Source organism: Phasianus colchicus, chromosome Z, assembly GCF_987193195.1.
Source record: "Phasianus colchicus chromosome Z, bPhaCol1.hap1.1, whole genome shotgun sequence".
Taxonomy (NCBI): domain Eukaryota; kingdom Metazoa; phylum Chordata; class Aves; order Galliformes; family Phasianidae; genus Phasianus; species Phasianus colchicus.
This window is the reverse complement of record NC_143476.1, coordinates 84955775-84977415: the sequence shown is the minus strand read 5'-3', so window position 1 is coordinate 84977415 and position 21641 is coordinate 84955775. Positions and strand designations below refer to the sequence as shown.

Sequence of the window (21641 nt, the reverse complement as noted above, 5' to 3'; positions counted from 1 at the left end):
AGAGTGACCATTTGCTGAAGACAAGTGATAATACAGCAAAGGAAGAAAACTCTAGGAGCTGGAAAGCAGGCACTCAGAAGCTTTCCAAAGTGTTCTACTGACAAGACATTTTGAAGAGGTGCCTAATTAGACCAACAAATATTTAAGATTGCACTCTTGTGTACAGGCATTACAAAGAGATATGCATACACACAAAATCCGTCCTCTTATTCTAATCATCTCTACCTGTGTTGCATGATGATTAAATCAAGCATTTTAAGCACAGATTGCTACTGGTATTTAGGATTATATAGATTTTTTTACTGATGCAGTTTTACAAATCTTGGGACCAGCAAATCAATTGTCTGAAGGCTCTAATGCTGCTCTTACTCCAAAAAGCCATCAGAGGCTCAGTGTTGGAGCACAAGCTCAGCCTGGATACAAGGCACAGCCCTAACTCTTCTACTTTCTCATTGGCTCTCCAACCAAACATAAAAGACTTTTTCCTCATATCTAACCTAAATCTACTTGCCTTACGCTTGAAACCATCTCCCCTTGTTCTGTCACCACAGACCCTGCTAAAGACTCTGTCCCCTTCTGATTTGGGTGGTTGAAGTCCCCCAACAGGATGAGTGCTTGCAACTGCAGTGCCTCCTGTAGCTGGAGGTAGAAGGCCTCATCAATAGGCTCCACCTGAGAGTGGCCTGTAGAAGACACTGATCATGATGCTCCCTTTGCTGCCTTGGTCCCAAACTGTCACCCAGAGGCTTTCGACTTGCTCTTAACTATGTTTTAGGGACAGCTCTTCACATTTTATTCTTTTCCTGATGTAGATAGCAACAGCCCTTCCCCTCATTCCTCACCTGTCCCTTCAGTAACCATATTCTGGTCATGGGAACTATCCCTCCAGGTTTCAGTGACAGCAACTATGTCGTGGTTTTCTAGTAGCACAGTAGCTTTCAGCTCCTTTTGTTTGTGTCTCCGGCTGCATGCATTGATGTAGAGGCATTTCAGCCAGGCAGCTGGTTTTGTCATTTCCTTAAAGGTTAATTCCTTAATTCCTTTTAAGTATTTTCCTTGATTTTCTCCGCTGACTTTACTGCCTCAGCAGCCACTGCCCCAGTAGCCACTGTCTCATCATCATAGGATTTTATACATGCTGCAGTGTTGACAGCACCTCTCGAGGCAAAGGGTCCTTTAAGGCCCCTGCAAGGTGCTAGCACCTTGTCCCTCTAATCTAGTTATGCCATCACGCACTTTATCATGGGAATGCTCACTATCTCCCCCATAAGACCTAGTTTAAAGCCCTCCCAATGAGTCCCACTCATACTTTTTAACATGGTGCCCCAAATGTTCTCATACAAGGATCTTTTAAAATGGTGTCATATGCTATCCCATTTCTTTTGGAAACGCCCCTCCTGATCCATCTTTGCACTTCACTGGCCTTTTTTTTGTGATTAAATCACATCTGTAGGACATAGTCATTCTATGATTAAGTAGTATATTAATGATTTACTACTACACTGGTACTCATCTATATTATATTGCTTACTAAAATGAAAACACTGAGATTGTTTATTGATTTGCTCTGGGAAAAAAAAAAAAAAAAAAAAAAAAAAAAAAAAAAAAAAAAAAAAAACACCAAAAAAACAAAACCTTATAGCTCAAAGAGAAGTAAATAGAGAAATTTTACTTTGGAATTTCCTCAGAAGAATGGGTTACCATATCCAACAGATGTAGATTGGACCAAGCAGCTCTTGGTAAAGATTAAAAAAAAATCACTTCTGGCCAGTTACACTGCTTTGAATCCACAGAAGTTACTAATTTCTCAGATCGCACTTGATAGTGATAGAAAAGTCAGCAAGCACAATACATACCAAGATGTTTACCTGATGGTGTACAGCTCTCAAAACCATGACCTGAGCCCCATGAAAACAAACAAGCACACACTGAAAATTTCTTTTAACACAAGGATTTTATGTGAATGTGACAGCACCACCGAACACTGACTCAACCATGGTGTTTATTGAGCAGATTTAACACTTTTTATGTGTTTGCATATTCAGGAAATAAACAAACATAACTAAATTTAAACAAGACAGAAATCACTGCTTCTCTAAGAGGTGAATAGCTCTTTTAAAATCATACAGTAAGATGCACACTCCGATGTCTAAAATCCAGAGGAAGAGACATTGGCAAGACCTTGTGGGCTCTGTACTTTTGTTAGGTCAGATACCAACTTCTCCTGTCATCATACAGCTTCCACTGACAAATAAAAATATATATAAAAAAATAAAACCTAGCTTATATTTTACCGATCAAAAGAAACAAATTTAACTTAGCTTTTGTAGGTCTGCCTTTGTAAAAGTTTGTTAGAATCTCTTTGGAAATGTCTGTCCAGAGTTGCTGCCATCAGTATCACTCTGACACTGTGAAGTGTGTTTTCAGGGGCTTACATCTATTTGTGTTGCCTGGCCATCTCAGCCCTACTGCATCTAAAGCCGGTGTATAAATTTAGCCTTCCTCTCAGAGACATTACTTTCTCAGAAAGGTTTCAAGACATAGATGCAGATTAAAGGAGCACAGAGTTAAAAAGAAAAAAAGGATTAACGAGGCATCGATCAAATAGAAAGGCATGTAGTTACATAAAGAGACAAAGCCTGACATTATTGACAGACAACTAAAGATACTTGAATATTGTTTTGTTTCAAACTTGCGTGTTCCAAAAGCAATACATAAGCTTTTCTAACTTCAAAGGTGATAATGTATCACTTCAGTTAAATTATAATCCTTCTCTCCCTAGGTCAGTGCTGAGATATTTTGAGTATGACTCAAATGTTACATGGATTTGCTGGACAGAGACCATCCTTATAAGTGAAAAGAGATTATTTAGTTTGAAACTCATAGTAAACTCTGAAAAGAGAGTTTGAAGTTGCAAGACAGGAAAGATCACAGAATGGCCCAGGTTGGAAGGGACCTCAAGGATCACCAAGCTTCAACCCCTCTGCCACAGGAGGGCCACCAACCTCCCCATTTAATGCTAGACCAGGCTGCCCAGGGCCCCATCCAATCTGGCCTTGAACACCTCCAGGAATGGGGCATCCACAACCTCTCTGGGCAGCCTGTTCCAGTACCTCACCACTCTCTCTGTAAAGAATTTCCCCCTGACATCCAACCTAAATCTCCCTTCCCTCAACTTAAGACCATTTCCCCTTGTCCTGCTATTATTTACCCTCTCAAAGAGTTGATTCCCCTCCCCTCTGAAGGCTCCCTTTAGGTACTGAAAGGCTGCAATGAGGTCACCCCGCAGCCTTCTTTTCTCCAGACTGAACAAGCCCAGCTCCCTCAGCCTGTCTTCAGAGGGGAGGTGCTCCAGTCCCCTGAGCGTCTTTGTGGCCCTCCTCTGGACCCTCTCCAACAGCCCTTTGTCTTTCTTGTACTGGGGGCTCCAGACCTGGACACAGTACTTCAGATGAGGCCTCACAACAGCAGAGTAGAGGGGAACAATCACCTCCCTGTCCCTGCTGGCCACCCCTCTTCTGATGGAGCCCAGGATAGCATTTGCCTTCCGAGCTGCATGAGCACACTGCTGGCTCATGTTAAGCTTTTCATCCATCAGGACCCCCAGGTCCTTCTCTGCAGGGCTGCTCTCAAGGACTGCTCCTTCCAGTCTGTATAAATGCCTAAGTGCAAAACCTGCACTTTGCTGTGTTGAACCTCATTAGGTTCACCCGGGCCCACCTTTCAGGTCTGTTGAGGTCCCTCTGAATGGCATCCCTTTCTTTCATCGTGTCAACCGCACCACTCAGCTTGGTGCCATCAGCAAAATTGCTGAGGATGCACTCAATTCCGTCGTCGATGTCATTGATAAAGATGTTAAAGAGCAGTGGTCCCGAGATGTCAGAACAGACAGATGGAGGCAGGAACCACATAATGCAACTCAATGGGTCCAAAAGCCAGAAGAAATTAGGCAATGTGGCAGGATTAAATGGTCAAAAGTTCATGCACTGCACAAGAAAATGTTGAGTTTCTCTTAACTGAAAGAGTAAAGATGAGGAGATGGGAGAGAAAATAAAAAAGAAGTGGCAGTGTGACTTTCTGCAGAGCCCTGAGGACTGATACTGTGGACAACCGGCCTTTGAGGGAGGGTTTCAGAGAAGCAACAGTGACAAGATCTGAATACGCAGCAGAGATGCTGATTTGGATAATTTATTTTGAAGGGAGGATGTGAATACTGAGCAGCCAAAAAAGATTTTACAGTAGTCAAGGTGCAGGATGAAGGGCTATATGGTGTTCTAAATGCTGACACACTACTGGTATGTTTTTGCTGCAAAGAAGAAAGAAGCTGCAATCGTTGTCAGCAGCTCCGATGCGTATGGGAAGGAGAATGACCCTGAGGTTACAAGTCTGAGTGACAGAGAGGATGCACTGTTATCAAAATCAGAAGTGAAGAGAGATTCTGAAGAAAAAAGTAAGGAGTTCTGTTTTGGCCAGATTAGGAATGATCTGAAGGCAAAACAACCAGGATTATGTGTCAGGGAGGCAGTCAGATATGCAAGACTAGACAGAACAGAGCAGAGGGTTTAAGAGTTATTGGCAGAGAGATGATAGCCAAATCCGTGTAACTGGATGTTGTCATCCGGGGATATGGGTACAGAAATCTCCAGGCAAATCAAGGAATGACTAAATCCCTTCCCTGCCACCTCACAGAAGTTCATACCTAGATCCAAAAGAAATTATCTAAAACGGTGCTGCAAAAACATGCACTAAAAAAACTGTCTCTCCATAAAATCTAAAGATCATACTGTTTCTAAAATTAGGGCAACCGCTAAATGAAAGTTAACCCGAACAATAACTTTAGCTAAACTTCAGGTCACATGCATTTAATATAATGAGATGAAGAATATGAAAAGGCCATTCATAATGGAATTCATCGAGTTAGGAATGCCATGCTTAGCTGCCTTATAACATATAATTAATGATCCTATAAAAATCCAGCAGTACGAACTCTCCCGGCTGCCCACAGAACTGTTCTTTATGCTGGGTAGGGCAAAGCAAGCATCTGCTTCCACAAATACTGCCCTTTGAGAAGCTGAAAAGCTTTTTTCCCCTGCTCCATCAGGGACCACATTGCCATTTCCACAACACACTGAGCTTTGAACCGTTACCCAAATCAGAGTCTAGCATTTGGCAACCCAGTACACATCTGTCATGATAGACTGGTTGTTGGTGAAATGTTAAAGAAAAAGTCATTAACTCTTTTCCATTGCTCCTAATACCCCACCTTCCTCTAGATCATTTATAATCCCCACTAAACCCATCCTCTGTTTATAGTGTTTTAACACAACAGAGGAATATGTGCTGTCTGGAGATCTGCCTTGTTTTATACCACTCCCAACCATTTGCTACAACAAAAGATGTTCTCTCTCCATCAAAAGGCCGGATCGCTCATGAAGCCTTGATGCTCAGATTCAAGGTTAAAGGATTAAGGCCTGAAGCATTGAGTACCAGAGGAAAGGAAGCCAAATATCAAAAGAAACACAAAAATCAATCCACTTCACCGCAGGAGCAGCGTGAAGAACAAATCAGCCGAGCTGAATCTAAAGTTTTCTCTGCGTGGCTCTCAAAAATTAGCACTGTTACAAACGTAATGGGTACTTCTGCAAAGCCTCAGCACCTACGCAATGCTGCAGAGTTCAGCTCAACCACCAGCATGGTCCAGAAAGTTTTATGTCAGAGCAATTCAGCTGCAAAAACACCAAGTCCACTTCAGAGAAGACAAGAGCTAGAGAGGAGCGCAAGCACGCATGCCGTTATCTTTATATGTAGTCTGTATATCTGCAAGTGACAGAAACTAATATTTACTAGAGTTTGCCTTTTGCTTCAATTCTCTGTGTGCTGAAGCACAGCCAAGGTCACCAGAGGGGTGGAGGAGCAGGTTTAGCTTAGTGCAGCTGTGATCATGACCAGAACAGCACGGTACAGAGGATTTCTTGCTTAACTTTGTCATACCAATAGCTTTTGTTCTTAGTCCTGCCCCATCAGTTCTGATATAAGCCTTTAAATGAAGAGAAAGTTGTTCGGGTGGGTTTAAAATCTCCTAATTTAAAACTACACTCCAGAACATTTTGCTCCGCAAGATTTTTCTTAACTTTTCCAACTCACAAATTTCTGGGACATATGAATATATAGATTAACATATGAATATATAGAATAAACATAATTTTCTCTTCATCCAAGACTACACTTAAAAATAAAGAGTAACTAAATGGTATGTCTGAAAAGGCAATCCACTCCACTCTATAAAAATAGGTTTCAGATTTTCAAAATTCAATTCAGGCAGTAAACTAACACTGTGTACATTTTCCTGTAAAGGAGGCATCTGCAAATGACTTGCAAAAATGCCTCTCACTGTCTGCAAGTGTTGGCAAGGAACAAACTCCTTCAGGAGATACATGAATTTTAAATATTTTAACCTAAAGAGAAGGAAAATATCCTAGCATTTTCAGTTCTGATACGTGATATTACAGAACCATGCTCATCCAAAAGACTGGCAGAAAATGTAAGAGTTGTGAACACGTCAATGTAGTCAAGTCTTAGTAAGCTTGTTTGCACTGACTGCCGTCCCATCCGAGGACGTATTTGTAACACCAGAGTTCCCATGCTTTTTGAAGACCTGAACTACAGGTTAGCTCCACCTGCCTAAGAAAACTACAAGGGCTGCCCCAAAAGTAATGCCTTCTATGTCATTATGTTGGTGTGTGATGTCAGAGGCAGGTGTTGGGAGTATGGCAGATTGTTATGACTGCAGCATGCAGGCTCTTGTTCATTGCAGGTGAAAATGCAGAGCTAATGGTGGTGACTATGTTGAAAAAAATCAGTGTTTTGTAGCTGAGAATTTTCTCTATCAAATAGTGTTATTGTGCACTTTGTTGTAGTTTCCACAGAACTAAGTAGAAGGCATTCTTTTTGGACCAATCTACTTAAAATAGTAGCTCCCAATTATATATTATGCCTCAGGCTTGTGCTGATGGTTACTGTGGGCTGTAATGGTAAGGACATAATACGTGTGCAGTATATGTAATCATGAAAACAGAATCAGCATCATTCAGGTAAATGTAAGACAGCTTCAACCTACTGTCACAGTTCAGAGTAAAGCTGAGCACTAGATTAGTGAAGCAACCAGGTCAGAGGAAATGAGCTCCTCACTCCCCAGTTAAATAAAGACCACTAAATGCCTGCAAATACAGTCATGCACGCATATATATATGTAACAACTCCATTCGTTTATCAATAAGCTTTCAATCATTGCATCAGAACAAAAGCCTTCACCCTGAACAATAAAACCTACTATCTTCGGAGTACGTATTAAGCACTAAAGAAGCAAAAATGTATATCCAGCTCTGAATACATACTTCTGTTATGGCACAATTGACTCCAGCAGGCATCAGTTGGAGAGATGCTCATCCTATATATGACCAGGCAATTCCACCAGAGAAGGGGGAATTCATATCCACAATAATTCAGCATTTGCACTACTGGCAGATTGGTATGCACCTTCTCTACTGGCCAAGCTAATGTTTGGTCTGCAAATATCCCACCTAAAAATGATACAAACTTCAATATAAAACAATCTGGAACAAGAAAGTAACTAAGGTATTAAAAAGAGTGCTAACAAGTGAGGAAGCAGTTTCCAGACACAGAGACTTTATTGGCCATTTGCAAGCACAGTTGATTTCAGTCCGATTTAATGCACCATTCTGTTGAAGCTGTAAAGAGATTTAAAAAAAAGAAAAAAAAAAAATCCAACAAATTGTGTTCAACACATTCATAAATGTTGGCTGAATACTACTTAGTTGCACCCCAAGAGACCAAAGATGATCAGAGATGAGCTGAAGGAAGCTCTTGGCCAGCAACCATTTCTGGCACCGAGGACAGTTTCTCCTCCAGAGTTCCCAGGAGGTGATGCACACCGTCATGAAGAACTGGCAAGAAACTCCAAATATGAAACAAAAAGAACACTAGTTTTGCCACTGTAAGCACCAGTTCCCTTCAGCAACTGGAGCAGTGGGGACACAAGTCAGGTCAGAGGTGGCTGGGCCCCGTGGCTCTGTTTAATTTTTATTTGATTTTTAAACGTGCTGGGGGAGGATAGTGCAAAACAAACAGCATATGCCTGGAACAGCAGGGGGAGCTGCGAGTCTGCGTTCCCCTGTATTTATCTTTAATTGCATTGACTGTTTGGACAAAAACACAGAAGTATGCTTGTACACTACCACAGAAAGATGTTTGTATGTCTAACAAGCTGAAGAAAAAAAAAAAAAAGAGTACATAACAAAGCACTAAACAAGGAGCAAAAGATAATTGTCACCTTCTCTCACAAGATAATAAAAATAGTTACACCATAAACATAAAAATAAAAATCTTCTAAAAGACCCTTGACAGCATTCCTTCCTGGAACTATCACCATAGCAATGAGCACTCAAATGGAGGGGAAGCACTACTGAATTCCATGTTTGATATTTTCAACTAACTAAAAATATAAGCTGGAGAAAATCCACACGGGTGATAAAGAACGAAGCACGCAAACATAAAAAGACTTCAATGAAATTAAAGGTGGCAAATTACACCTGCAAACCTTTAATACTCGGGGAAAGAAATCCTCTAACCAGGTAGTATACATTGAAAGAGTGCCTGCAGATAACCGTAAACCCCTCCGATAGCTGCTGCATCCAACAATTCCTATTTAAAACGCTTTGCACAGGTCAGCGTTGAGGTGCAGAGGCAGCATTGTGTGAAATCCGAGGAACGGACGCACGTTAGAGAGAAGGCAGTCAGAGCTGTACCAGCAGAGCCAAACAGGAAGCCTAAGAATTGGATAAGCAGGGAGCATTGTTAATGGAGATTTAGGCGCACAGCACAAGTCTGGTGAGGGGTACTTGCAAAGCAGCAAACCGTATCTTCTCGAGTTTGTGCTGTTGAATAGGCCTTATTTGCACAGTGCTCTGATCCAAAGTTGAGAATAAATAAAGGAGAGAAGAGCAGCTTGTTTTAAAATTCCTCTCCCAGATGCAGGCATCAGGAGCACACACAAAAGCAGGTGCTGGGGGTATTGATCATACTGAATACGTGTGGAGTGGGTACTTGAGCATGTACCAAGCATCTGCGCCTGGGAGATGGAAAGTGCTTTGTAAAAGGCTGTTTTATGCTAAACAAATGCATCAGGTTATGTTTTTACTTTGAATTTTTTAAAGCATCTTGCACACCGGGGCAAAAAGAAATTACAGAGAATCAGACAACTTGCCATTAATTGTAAATGTTACTGTCTCCACAGCTGAACGTTAGCTGTGGACTCACTTAGGAGCACTCCACTGAAAACCATTCTCAATAAAGCCTGCTCTGATTGCTGCGCCTATCTGCATCTGAAGACTCTTCAGGTCCCAGGCACAGGCCCAGCTGTAGGAAAGGCAAAGGGACAGACACAATTCCTCCCAACAGCTCCTCAGAAATCACAGCAGAGAAAAAATGCAGCGCTGCAAATTCATACTGGGACAGTCCAAAAAGAGGGAGAAGGACAACACTTGCTGACTTTGGCAATTAATGAAGGAAACATAATGGGACCTCTCACAGAGAAAATGGGAATTGGGCTATAGTTTGTAGTACTCCTTGAGGTGGAAGTTTTCCTTTTCACAGATGCACCGTAACCAAAAACCGCAACAAAAATCAAACTCTGCACTGTACTTGCTCCTGAAATCTTTTTTGCTTTTTTCAAGCAGGGAAAAAATTAATCCCTACAGGAGATGACAAGACGCCTTTTAAAGTACATATCTCATTTCTGACTACAATTACCTTTCAATAGCCTGGCACAGCTGCATGCTCCTATTTGCTTTTTGTTTTTCATTAAGGGCTCCTCTAGTATTTGTACCCATCCTATAGCATTTATGCCTGGCAGTGATGCACATTCCCTTGCTTACAACCCTTCCCACAGATAGCAGAGAAGAAATTGCAATTAAATTTTCGTAATTGTAGATAATTACCTCAAAATGAGCTGTTAATTATAAAAAAAAACTATGTTTTTCAGTTCTTGATTATATTATTTCTTTTACATCTAAACTCCAGTATCTCACTTCAGCAACTTTAGTATTTTAAGAGACTTTCTCCCCTTCCTTTCAAGTATCAGGAGATTTTTAAACTAAGTTTTGCTTATTTTAAGACTGAAATCAAGTTTCATGCTGTGAGGTTTGCTAGAGGAGCTTTGTGTATGAGCTGGAAGTCAGAGAGGGTTTGTATTCCATTACAGTTCTGATGGTATTTGCTATAAAAACGAACCATTTGGCATATCAATTAAAAAAAGGAAAAATAAGAAGAGACTGTTGAAAAACAAGGAGTACCATCTCTGCCTCTTCTCTTAGCCCTAGTTACACACTTGCACACTCACTCTCTATACTGAAGAAAACATCATTTACATATTCAAATGCATAAAAAAGACGAATGAACTTGTCTTTGTCAGCCTCTTTCAGCCTAACATTAGATTAAATTATTTAGAGAGCATTCATCCGGTAACCTTTGCAAAACCAAAGATGGCATATAGGAAGAAAACTTCCAAGTGTTATGCTGCCAAACTTTGGAACCAGCTGGCATGTCAACCGAAGACTGCACGAACACATTAACCTTGAAAAATTACAGTAAATTAAACCAGGAGGCTGAAGAGAGGGAGCTTTCTGAAATCTGGAACTCTCATTCTGTAAGCATTACAGGTTTTTCTCATTTTATGTGCTAGGCTATGTAGATTTTTGCATTTGTTGGTAATCTGTTGCCAAGAAGCCTTGCAGATGTTTTAGGTTACATCTTTCCTTCAGTGGTTTAATGCTACTGCATATTAATATCATGACTATATCTCTTTTCTTAAGAGTGATCACACTTTGATCACTTCTGTCTGTATGAAAACAAAACAAAAAGCATCAAAATACAATGAGGGATATGTCAGTAACTCATATCAACAAAACATCTGCTTTAGCAATGAAGCATTCCAAAGAAATTAGCAACTTCTGTTCTTCTAGGGAAAGAAGCGTTACCTATTGTCTGACTTCCCTTTTCAGTGAAGAGGGATCTCAATAAGAAAACATTATCAATTAAGGTTAAAAAATACAAAAATGAAGTACTGAATCCTTACATGGTAAATAAATTAACATTTCTTCTCTTACAATCATACCAGACGTGGAGAGAAGAGCTTATTATTTTAAAGATTTCTCTTGTCATTAAATAGGGGGCCTCTCAAGGGACAGTTGCTCCTCTTGTGCATCGAAAAGGAAGCTTGGGTCAAAAGAACAGACACAGTTCAAACACAGAACACAATGCTGTTTATTTTTGAGAGCGAGAGAAAAAACTTGTCAACTCCACAGTTCTAATTTGTTGTTTTTCTAATAGGCCTGACCCTTCTCCCAGCGGAAGCAGGAAATACAGCTGGACAGAACACAAAAAAAATACAATCATATGTTCATTAAAGTTTTAAATAGTCTGCAGAATGGAGATAAAGGGCTAAATATTAGCTTTACTCCAAGTTATTTTAGCTGCAGTTAGCACTGATTATGCAGAGGTACAACACAGTGTTGTTTCAAAAACAAGCAACTATCACCAATGGTAACATATCGTTTCTATCTCAAAGGTAAAGGCTGATGTACTTTTTATATCAGGTCCAAATCAAAACCAAACAGATGTTCCAATCTGAATTGAAAAATAAGAAGTAAAACCTAGAGCAGAGAAAGAAATCTAATATCTTATGAAAACTTAAATTTGTTGTGGGCTAGGTTACTGTCCTTAAGTGGGATGCACACAATCTGAGACTGCTAGAAAGATCAACCCCAAAGCTCTGGGTAATAACTATTCAACATTTACACCATAAAATTCAACAGCCAAGGAATTTTTATTTTTTTCCTGGGGAAAAAAAGTTCTTAATCTGAAACAAACACACGAACAGATACACTTGGCATCCATTATTACAATGTCAAGAAGATACACTGACACTGTGAAGTACTTAGAAGGTAAGAAAAAAAAATTACCGTAGCCCCATGCTGTTGCCGTTCATCATCAGAGCAAGTTCTCCAGGTGTTTCATCAATGAGCACATCTCCTGAACCTGACACACGGCCTCTAAACCTGAAAAAGCAGAGGCAGCTGTTTATGCAGCTCATCCTATCACCAGAACAGAAATTCGCCACAAATAGGGTCAGTTTTGTGTCTACAAGCAAAGCACTTAATCATGTTTAATGGAGAAGCTTTCAAAACTATTTTCATGCTTTCAAATGTACTTTTTGTTCTGTAAGGCTGACTGATGTACGGTACCTCTCCTTCCATAGATTTCCACTGGGAAAAAGGTTAGAAAAATTTCATTTACTGCTTTCAAACTATCTGCCTCCTTGAGAAAATGGTCACAGTGTCCCATAACAAACATTCCTTCTTGGCTAAGAATACAGCTTCATCAATACCCAAGCTCAAAAGCACATAAGTTGCTCAAAACATAGAATGTTTGAGGTGGCTGTGTCTTCTGAAATTATGTGTACAGAGATAATCCTCAATTTTTAATACATTAGCCCACTTTTCTCTTTCTTTCCAGTGAAGACTGAAAAAAGTCAGTAATAGAGGCATTTTTTCCTCTTAAATAAAATTATCTCCAGGATCTATCCAGATTTCTCCACATAACCAAGAAAGAATATTTTGCCACTTATGAAACTTTTATATATTCTGGGGTGGTTGAGTTCAGTAGAATCACAGAATCACCAAGTTTGGAAAGGACTGCCAAGATCATCTAGTCCAATATTTCTCCGCTAAACCATGTCCCTTTGTACAACATAAAAACAGTCCTGGACATCCCCAGGGACAGTGACTCCACCACATCCCTGGGCAGCCCATTCTAGAGCCTGACCACTCTTTCAGAGAAGAAATTTTTCCCAGCATCCAACCTGAATCTCCCCTGGTACAACTTTAGGCCACCAAAGTAGAAGTTACTGATCTGCCACTTTCCCTGTCAACCCACCATTTTTGATAGCTGAGCAACTACTTCAAATCCAGAGAAAATGTGGGAAATTAAGATGCAGTTACGATGCACTGTTGTCAAAAAAAGGATCGATTCATACTTTTCATAAGAGGAGTTAATAGCCAATTATTACAAATGGTCAGACCTTTCATCTGCCAATGAATGACAATACTTTCAGCAACTCAAAATGGATCTTAACCAGCATTCCATCCATGCAGAAGGACAGACAAAAATAAACACAACTTGGAAATGGATTTTCATTGTATTTTTTTAAAGTGCCATGATGTAAGGAGATGCACTAGGTTAGAGCCTCCTGCCAAAGAAGCAAGGGTATTCAAGCTTAGCTAAACAAATTTCTACTGTTTGTGTAGTACATAAAATTACCCTGTTATAAAGTGCAAAAGAATTATACAGCCATAACTGAAATAGAACTGTAATGCTTATGAGATTTGTCTGTAAATATCAAACATTTCATTCTAAAGAGACTGAGTATTTTTTGAAAGCAAGCACACTGAAGTCTAGTTGCACTTCATATGGTCAAAATGGCAATTGTGCATTCACCTTCACCTCTGAATAGATTACAAAAACAGATTTAGAGCTCGGTCTGATCATATGACTTTTTTCATAGAATTTTTCCTTCTATATTTTCCTTAAGTAACTGGAACTCTGTAAACCACCTTTTTTTTCAGCCAAAAAAAAAAAAAAAAAAGAAGATAGAGGCTAAAATAGACACAATGGTATTAACAAGCACAACATTATAGAGATATTTTAGGTATAGTTATTTTCCTGGGCAGATGATGCCTCAAATAAATCTGAAAATTATCTATTAGAAACAAAACTCCAAAAGACTTAGTCTGTATATTTTTCATATTCTACTTGTTTTTCTTTAGAGGTCTGCATGCATAGAATTAAGGTATTTGATGATTAAGAATCCATCTGTTCCTGCTTCTTTTTTGCCTTAAGTTATAATTCTTTGTTTGTAGCCTCAGCCATTTTCAACTCACACAATTATGATTGACTTTGATGAAACAGACATTTTAAGGCCTAAATAAACATACTCTTTTCAGTGTAAGATAGGGCCCAAAAAGTCAAACAAAAGATCATCTGAGTTACAGTATTCTCTTTTAGAGTTTGAAAAGTAAACAGAGGGCTGTTATTAAGAAACGAAAGTGATATGTTCCTCTGTGGTGGTTATAATGCATGCAAGCAGGAAGTGGGTCAAGCATTACAGACACTAGTGGGATGCTGTCAGCATTTACCACAGTAAAGTAATATTGAAATAAGCCTTCATGTGAAACCTTCCTATTGTTTTTTCTTAAAGACTGACAGATTTCTCCCATTGCTTTAGCCTCCTATTGCTGACATGCTAGCTCACAGTTGAGTTACACCAGCTAGTCTTTTTGGTCTGTGGCTTTAACCCAACCCCTTCTTGGTTTAATGATACCAATAAATCAGTTTATCTGTATTGCCAGAGTTCCCATTCAAATTGTCAGGAAGATGTTCTCTCACCTTCTCTAACAATCGCAAGGGCTTTTGAAGCCACATTCCATATTTCTGTGGTTATTGCCCCTTCCTTCTAGTTTTTAAGTAGGTCTTGGTGTCTCTGTTGCTTCTCTCTTGGCATCCTTGCCTGCAGAAATATCACTGAAAGGAAAATGTCCCTGTATCACAGGACTCCCTTCCTTTGCCACTTGTATATATTAAATGAATAAAATGGTTTTCATCTTTTCTGTAAAAGATATTTCTTCCAGTCACCACCTAGGAAGGTGCAGTATTTCAAAACTGACCTCCCCAAGTAAAGGAGAAGAATGCCACATCTATGTCATCTATGCACACTGCTCCCTTCCCAAATGTCTATGTTCCTTCAAGTGCCTGCACTAAGATCAAGCTCACAATTTCTTCTACTACTCTCCTTTTCCTACTCAGTTTCTTAGAACTGCTTTTCTTATGCCTTTCTTTCTACCACATACTGTTTTCCTCTGCTGCTTTCCACAGCTGTCATGCTGTTTCCCAACAGTATATGCTAATATACTCAAAAGTCTCCTCTCCTCTAAATCACCGTTACAGAGAAATTGTGCCACAAGTACTGCCTTATTTTATAAATTCCGTTTTTCCCTTATTACTATTGCTCACGTGTTCATTAGAAATTCTAGAATTTATTTTTTTTAATATGAATCTTGAAATCACCTGTTATAATCCATTCGGGACTGGTGTAGTTGCTGTTGTTTTAGGAGCAGTTTTGCTTCTTGTTTAGCCAACAGATTTTGGAGACGTTCCTTTTCAATTTCCAGCTCCATCTTCTGCAAAAGCAGCTGCTGCCTTCTTTCTTCAGACAACCTTTTAGCTTGCTCTGTTTCTTTAGACCCTGAACCCCTGCTGTCATTCAGCCCAGAAACTCTAGAGAGCCTGGAATAATCACAGGTTTTGTGAGCAGATCCTGAGAATCTTCTGGGTACCTGGCTGATATGGTGCCTCTTCAGAATGCCACCCGAGCTCCCTACGTGCTTGCAGGCACAGCCATGAGTCACTTGTGGAGGGCAAGTGCTTGAAAATTCATTTGCTTTTTGGTCCATCTCCTGAGCTGGTTTTACATGGTGAGGGCTCCTCTGCTTGACTGAGGTAATCACATTGTTGCACTTTCTGTGCAAGCCATTTTCCAAGGGATTTTCTTTCGGACAATCTTGATGGTTGTAAATGACTTCAGTTCCATAATTATGATTATTTCTGCAAGGCTGAGACAATGCTACACGGCTTGGGCTTCCAGTCTTTGATGCTTTACTGTTCTTATACAAAATCTGAGGTCCTGCAACAGCTAAGTATGAACCATCTAGTCCAGAGGGTGGTTGTTGATGACAGGAGGACTTCTTACCAGACATCTGAAATAAGAGAAACAATTTCCTCCCAATTAGTAAAGCGTATCCTTACTAATCAATGTCACGATTTAAACATGCTCACTCAGAAATAGACTCACTGCGTCCTGCTGACGGATGTACAGCCCACCTTGACAAAATGTTTATCAAAAGACAGACATGGTTCTGCTATCAAATATACATTTCATTCAATCTACACAAGTGTAATAAACGTAAAACTACTGCCTGCAGGATGCTCAGCATAAAATGAGTCGCTTCAGAGTATCAAGTAGTTGTGAGCACCTAGGGTTACATAAAATCAACTTGAAGAGTGGCAAAAAACATTAAATGTTAATGTTTGAAAATGTTTAATTTTGAATACCGAGCCAAAAAATCCATTCAGCCACTATAAATACTCTTTGATTGGCCATTACACAGCAGGAGATTTGATGTAAAACATTTCACCTTGCACTGAATGGGATATTACTTATCGCTGGAAATTTGATGAGAGTTTTTGAAATATCTTTACAGAAACACAGATAAAAACTAACTACTTTCTGTAAAAAATGTCTGTACATCAAAAGCTGTCATTTAAATACAAAACATGTTTAAGTTCAGCTATAAATGTAAGTGATTTTTCAATTAAGCTGGGCAAGTGATTATATTCTGATAAAACTCCGAAGAAAGAAAGCAACTGTAATTCACATTTGTCAACTCAGTGCAAGCAAATTCTGGTGGTTTTGTTATACTCATGGATATTATGCAACACACAGCAAAATCCCACTCATATCGCAGAGTATCTTTACACTGTGGTTCATCTAGGCAGTTAAGCATTTGAGCTGTTATGCACATCAGAGTGCTAGTGAATCAGGCACTCACAACCATTCTGTGATTCCATGATTTCTTTTGCATTAATTTCAATAATGTACTGAATTTAAAATCTTCCAGCCTTTGGGATTTTTCACAAAGTTGTTTCTTTTTTTTTTTTAACAGACACCAGGTTTGTTAAAGATAATGAAACCACTTCAGTGAAAGTGCTTCAGCAGTGAAATTCATAATCCACAGATAGTGAGCAAAGTGTTATTTGCATTCTAGCAGTGCTTATAACAGATAGGCATGGTCGACATACACTCAAAGTCAGTCAGCAAGCTCCATGACAGCAGAACTTAGGGATGCAAGTAAGTGTCCAGTGATGATGAGAAGAGAGATACAATCCAAATCTATGCAGTGTTTATATCTATAATTTAAATTCCTTTTTATAAATAAACAAAATACCAAATATACTCTGCTGTTCTTGAAGACAACTGATTACAAGTTTCTGGTATACTTCACAGAATGTAAATTAACGTGGATTAGCACCTGAATACTGATATTTTATTATTTCTAGTTTTGTGGATATAAAAATATCCTCTCTGCCAACTGATTGAAAGCCAAGGATGTCATGTTTTGCCCCAAAGGGCCCAGTAAGTTGGAGGCATTTGCATTAATGTCAGTGCTAAATGTCTGAGGAAAGTCTGGTGCTTGGACTGGGTGAAAAGTGCAGGACATTAAAATATTTTAAAGTCAGAGGGGCTGGCAGGGCAAGTGAGCAGAAATGCAACACGCTGCCAAAAAGATGGAGTTTGGTTATTTATTATTTGCATCTTGCCATCTTTGTCTGCAGTATTTTCTAGGCAAATAAAGGTTACAAAACTTTTAAAATCTACATTAGGCAATACATAAAGGGATGATCAGCAACAGGAAGAAATACTGCAGAAAAGGGAAAGGGAGAGAATCTTGCAGTTACATTCTGTCTCTCATGTCCCACCTTTTGCTAGCCCAGCACTTATGGCAACTACAGAAAAAGAGGTCTGACATGCCTAGTGGCCCAGACCTCTAGGACAGCAGGTGGTGGCAGATCCAAAAGATTTTTTGGAAGATCCTATCAGAAATGACAGAGTAGGGTAATCTACAGGAAAAATACACCTGACCTTCATCAGCCCGTAAGGTAAAAAAGGAGCTAACAATACAAAAAGATTTAAAACATGGAATGACAGAATTTCCTTATTCTAGCCATTTGTTTTATTGACTGAAGACACAAGAGAATGTTAAGAAATCTGAGCAAATGGAGATGGTACAAAATAATCATTGGAGCAGATTTAAGAATAAAGGCCCACATCGCAAATTAACTTCATGGCTGAGACTCCATTAGGAGTCCCCGAAGGCCCTAAAAAAGAGGTACCAGTTAGCATTTGTTGACCTTGGCCACCATTAAATCTGCCCTGATGGTCTCAGTAATGGCATTGACATTTAAGGACTTCATAACAAGGCAGAGAAACTTTAATGTTATTTCACAGTTACAATATGTTTGCAGGGGGGGAAATTCTCATTAATGTCATCGAATGCAAGTGGTGTTTTTTTTTTTTTTCATTCCTTTAGAAGAAGGAGGTCATATTAGGTAGAAGACTGAATTCCAATTTCACATGCCTTTGAAGGCTACTCAGTACTTTGCAAATTCTAATACTAAAGAAAAATGAACTACTGGGAGCCAGCAACTTTGTAAGTAATATGTGTTTTCTGTTAATGCTTTAATTGAAAACTACAGCTGGATACAAGCTGCAGGGAAAATTGCCTGAATTCTATACTTACAAAGAATCATAAAACCAGAACACACCAGGACAAATCTGTAAGATGCTGTCCAGGTGAAAGGGAAAAATGAAAAAAAAAAAAAAATTGTAAAGACTCATCTACTACCTCGAGTCTAAAGATGCATAAGCATACGGAATTAAGTAATTTTACAAGAAGAGTTTAAGAAAGATATTACCTACGGGATGTGTGGAAACCATGACAGACCATGATGGAACAGCTGTGCTTTCCCCTCTGTGGAGTTCTCCTATGCTTGCTATATAGTATTTAAAGATACAACTTCCTTTAACTGAGGCTTAAGCAAACAAACAAAAATTCGTACTGCTCCTTGCAGCATAACAGAATTAATAAGATTTCTAAGACAGGTGTGAAACTCTTGCACGGAAACAAAGAGATATTAAAAAATAGTTCAAATAATCTTTAGAAGGGCTGAAAAAGGAAGACAGGTGGGGAGCTCTAAGAAATCTTCACTGCAATCCCAGTAATTTTTGCTCAGGGATTCAGAGAAAAGCTTAAACAAATATCCAGTTCCTACAAACAGCATACCAGCTTTATGCATGCAGCATTAGCATCTCTGCAAATTCTTAAATGCAGACTGTGTGCTCTGCAGTGTTAGCGCATAGCACTGGTAGAGGAGACCTTTAAAAACTGATTCCAGCACACAGCGTTCTGTATGGCCGAGGCTAGGCTACCAGCAGATCAGATCTTATAATCTCCACACAAATAACATCCTGACAGATTTCACAGGCAGATATGCATGCACAAGACATGTTTGTGCAGATCATTAACTTGGGAAGTCTTGCACTCACTGGACAAAAGCTATAGTCCATCCACATATTGGGAAAAATACAGAGACATTAAGGTTAACAGGAAAACATTTCTCTAAACTGGATTTTCAGCCTTGGGGTTTCTTTAGGTAGGGGAGAAACATGGCAAGGAACATGCAAGTTCAGAACTACTTCACTGTGCAGAACAGAGCCCAGAGGGAGCCAAGCACAATCAGAAGCAGCAACCTGAAAAAAATACAGGGCTTTAAAGGTGCTCAAAGATGAAGGACGAGTTTCTAAATAGGCAAATGAGAGACTACCATATACAGGGACACCTTAAAGAGTGTGATGGGCATGCATTAGTGACCTAACTGACACACTCATTAAGGTACGCATCCTAAGCCTGGAACTCAGTCAGCACTACACACTGCTGATGTAGAGGTATCATCTGAATAAAGCTTGGTTTGGGGTTTGCAGATCTATCAGCAGTGTAAGCACTTGCTCTTGTCACTGGAATAAGGAGAATGCATTATAAATAAGCTTGGGTGTGTTATCTGGGCAACAGAAAAGCCATTAAAAGAACAACTATTTCCAATGATAAGACTATTTGAAATGCATTACTAGTGATTAAGGAGCTATTCTTTCCAAGAATCCATAAGAATTTATCAAGAAAGATGTAAAATGGTAAAGATTTCAAAGTAAATTACCAGGACCTGTTGAAGTCTATCAGTTTCTTTTCTTTAAATCATAAAATCCTTATTAAAATCTCTAACATAAGTAACCTAGCACCAGTCATTTACAGGGTGCCCAGACAACAGTACAGCAACTGCTTCTGTTAGCACCTGATATAGATGCCATAGGTAACTCACAAGGTAAGCTGATGGTTTTTCAAGAAATAAAGAAATGAAGTACCATTTTCTGCAGTAATTATGTACAGCTATGATTGCCACATTCCACTGAATAAAACAAGTGGTCTCAAGTCAGAGAAACAATATGTGAATGACAGCCACAAACCTGTATTTTTTCCGTAAAAATCCACTGAATTCAATATCCTGAACAGGTGTAGCAAAACAAAAATAAAAATAGGATCACATCACAAAAAAAATGAATCCATTGCTGCTAGCTGACAGCAGAGGAACACCTCCTCTGTTTTCACTGCCTTTAATTTTTTTTTTCTCCCTTTTGTTATTAGGGTTTGAGCCGGGATGCCAGGTGCACAAAAAAACCTGCATTCAAAGTGGCAAGTGAGCATTTTCTGGCACTCAGCTTTAAGTGTATATTTTGCATTCATAAACATGCCACCCTTCTCTCCAGCTACACAAATACTGTAGATAATCTCTAACAAATGCTTCCATTTCAGATCAGCAAACTGGTTTTATGCTGGCTGATAAGGCAGTCATTAATAATACAGTGCTTGAAGAAAACTGAAGTGCAGCATCTATGCATTTAGTCCTGGAAGTCACTGTGAGCAGAATGCCCATTAAGCCCAAGCAGTAGCTACACATGGCAATGCAATATCTGACCACTACAAATAAAGCAAACATGTTTGCCTTCAGAAACAAAACTACACCAGACCTGTTTGCACCATAGAAAAAATGCCACTGTACTAATCTTGACAGCACCAGGTCTAACTATTAACATTCAATGTGCTGCCAACATTATAAAAACGAAAAATCACAATCTTCTGACTTCAATTTTTTACTTCTGCCCTTTATTTTACTGAAGAATCAGTAGTTCAAGACCTAGATAAATATTTCAAAAACTATACTATTTGTGAGCAGAGCAGGTCACTACCATTTCCCAGTGCATTTGGAGTTCATGTGAAATAAGGGCAGAAGAGTGATGAGCTGCATTTTTAACATGGGCATACACAGAATAGTTGTCTAGCTGATAGAGAATGCGTAATGCAACATCTGCACAGTAAGCCTTGCCAAAGCCCCATCCCAAATAAATGTAGTGCATTCTCCCTAGTGCAATTAACTCTCATACTCTGGCAGGTTTTGCTAGAAGATCATCAAGGTAGATTACCTTCCAGCATATGAACTAAATACTTACAGGTGTTATATCATCAGTTATTACTTACAAACTTCTGCATTTAACAAGACATCCAGGCAAATGAATGATCTAATTTATGAATTATTTATAAGAATTTCACAGCATGCTCCTGGCGTCATCCATGGCCTTTTCCAGGTCATATGACACCAATTAGAGCTGAATTTTAAATTATTCAATAACCTGAACTCTCTTGTCATTTAACATATAGATATCAATGCAGTAAACAAGTTAAGTCTAATGGGCCCTGGAGGTTTGCGTTCCTCCGCCCATCAGCAGAGGCTGTATGCTACCGCTGGAATAGAAAATAATAGAATGCAGCAGTCAAAAACATTTG

At 39.3% G+C, this 21641-nt stretch overlaps 1 protein-coding gene across 4 annotated transcripts in view; it reads right to left on the bottom strand.

Annotated features, from left to right (window-relative positions):
* KIAA1328 (KIAA1328 ortholog) overlaps positions 1 to 21641 on the bottom strand; it is a 183537-nt gene that overhangs the window by 46695 nt on the left and 115201 nt on the right. For all 4 annotated transcript variants that reach the window (XR_016461996.1, XM_090131959.1, XM_090131958.1 and 1 more), the window contains exons 7-8: positions 15199 to 15887; positions 12039 to 12134 (exon numbers count right to left, since the gene is read on the bottom strand). Coding sequence is in view for 3 of the 4 variants with exons in the window: in XM_090131959.1 (XP_089988085.1) it covers positions 12039 to 12134; positions 15199 to 15887 (785 nt within the window). In the remaining variant the exon portion in view is untranslated. The remainder of the gene's footprint in view (positions 1 to 12038; positions 12135 to 15198; positions 15888 to 21641) is intronic.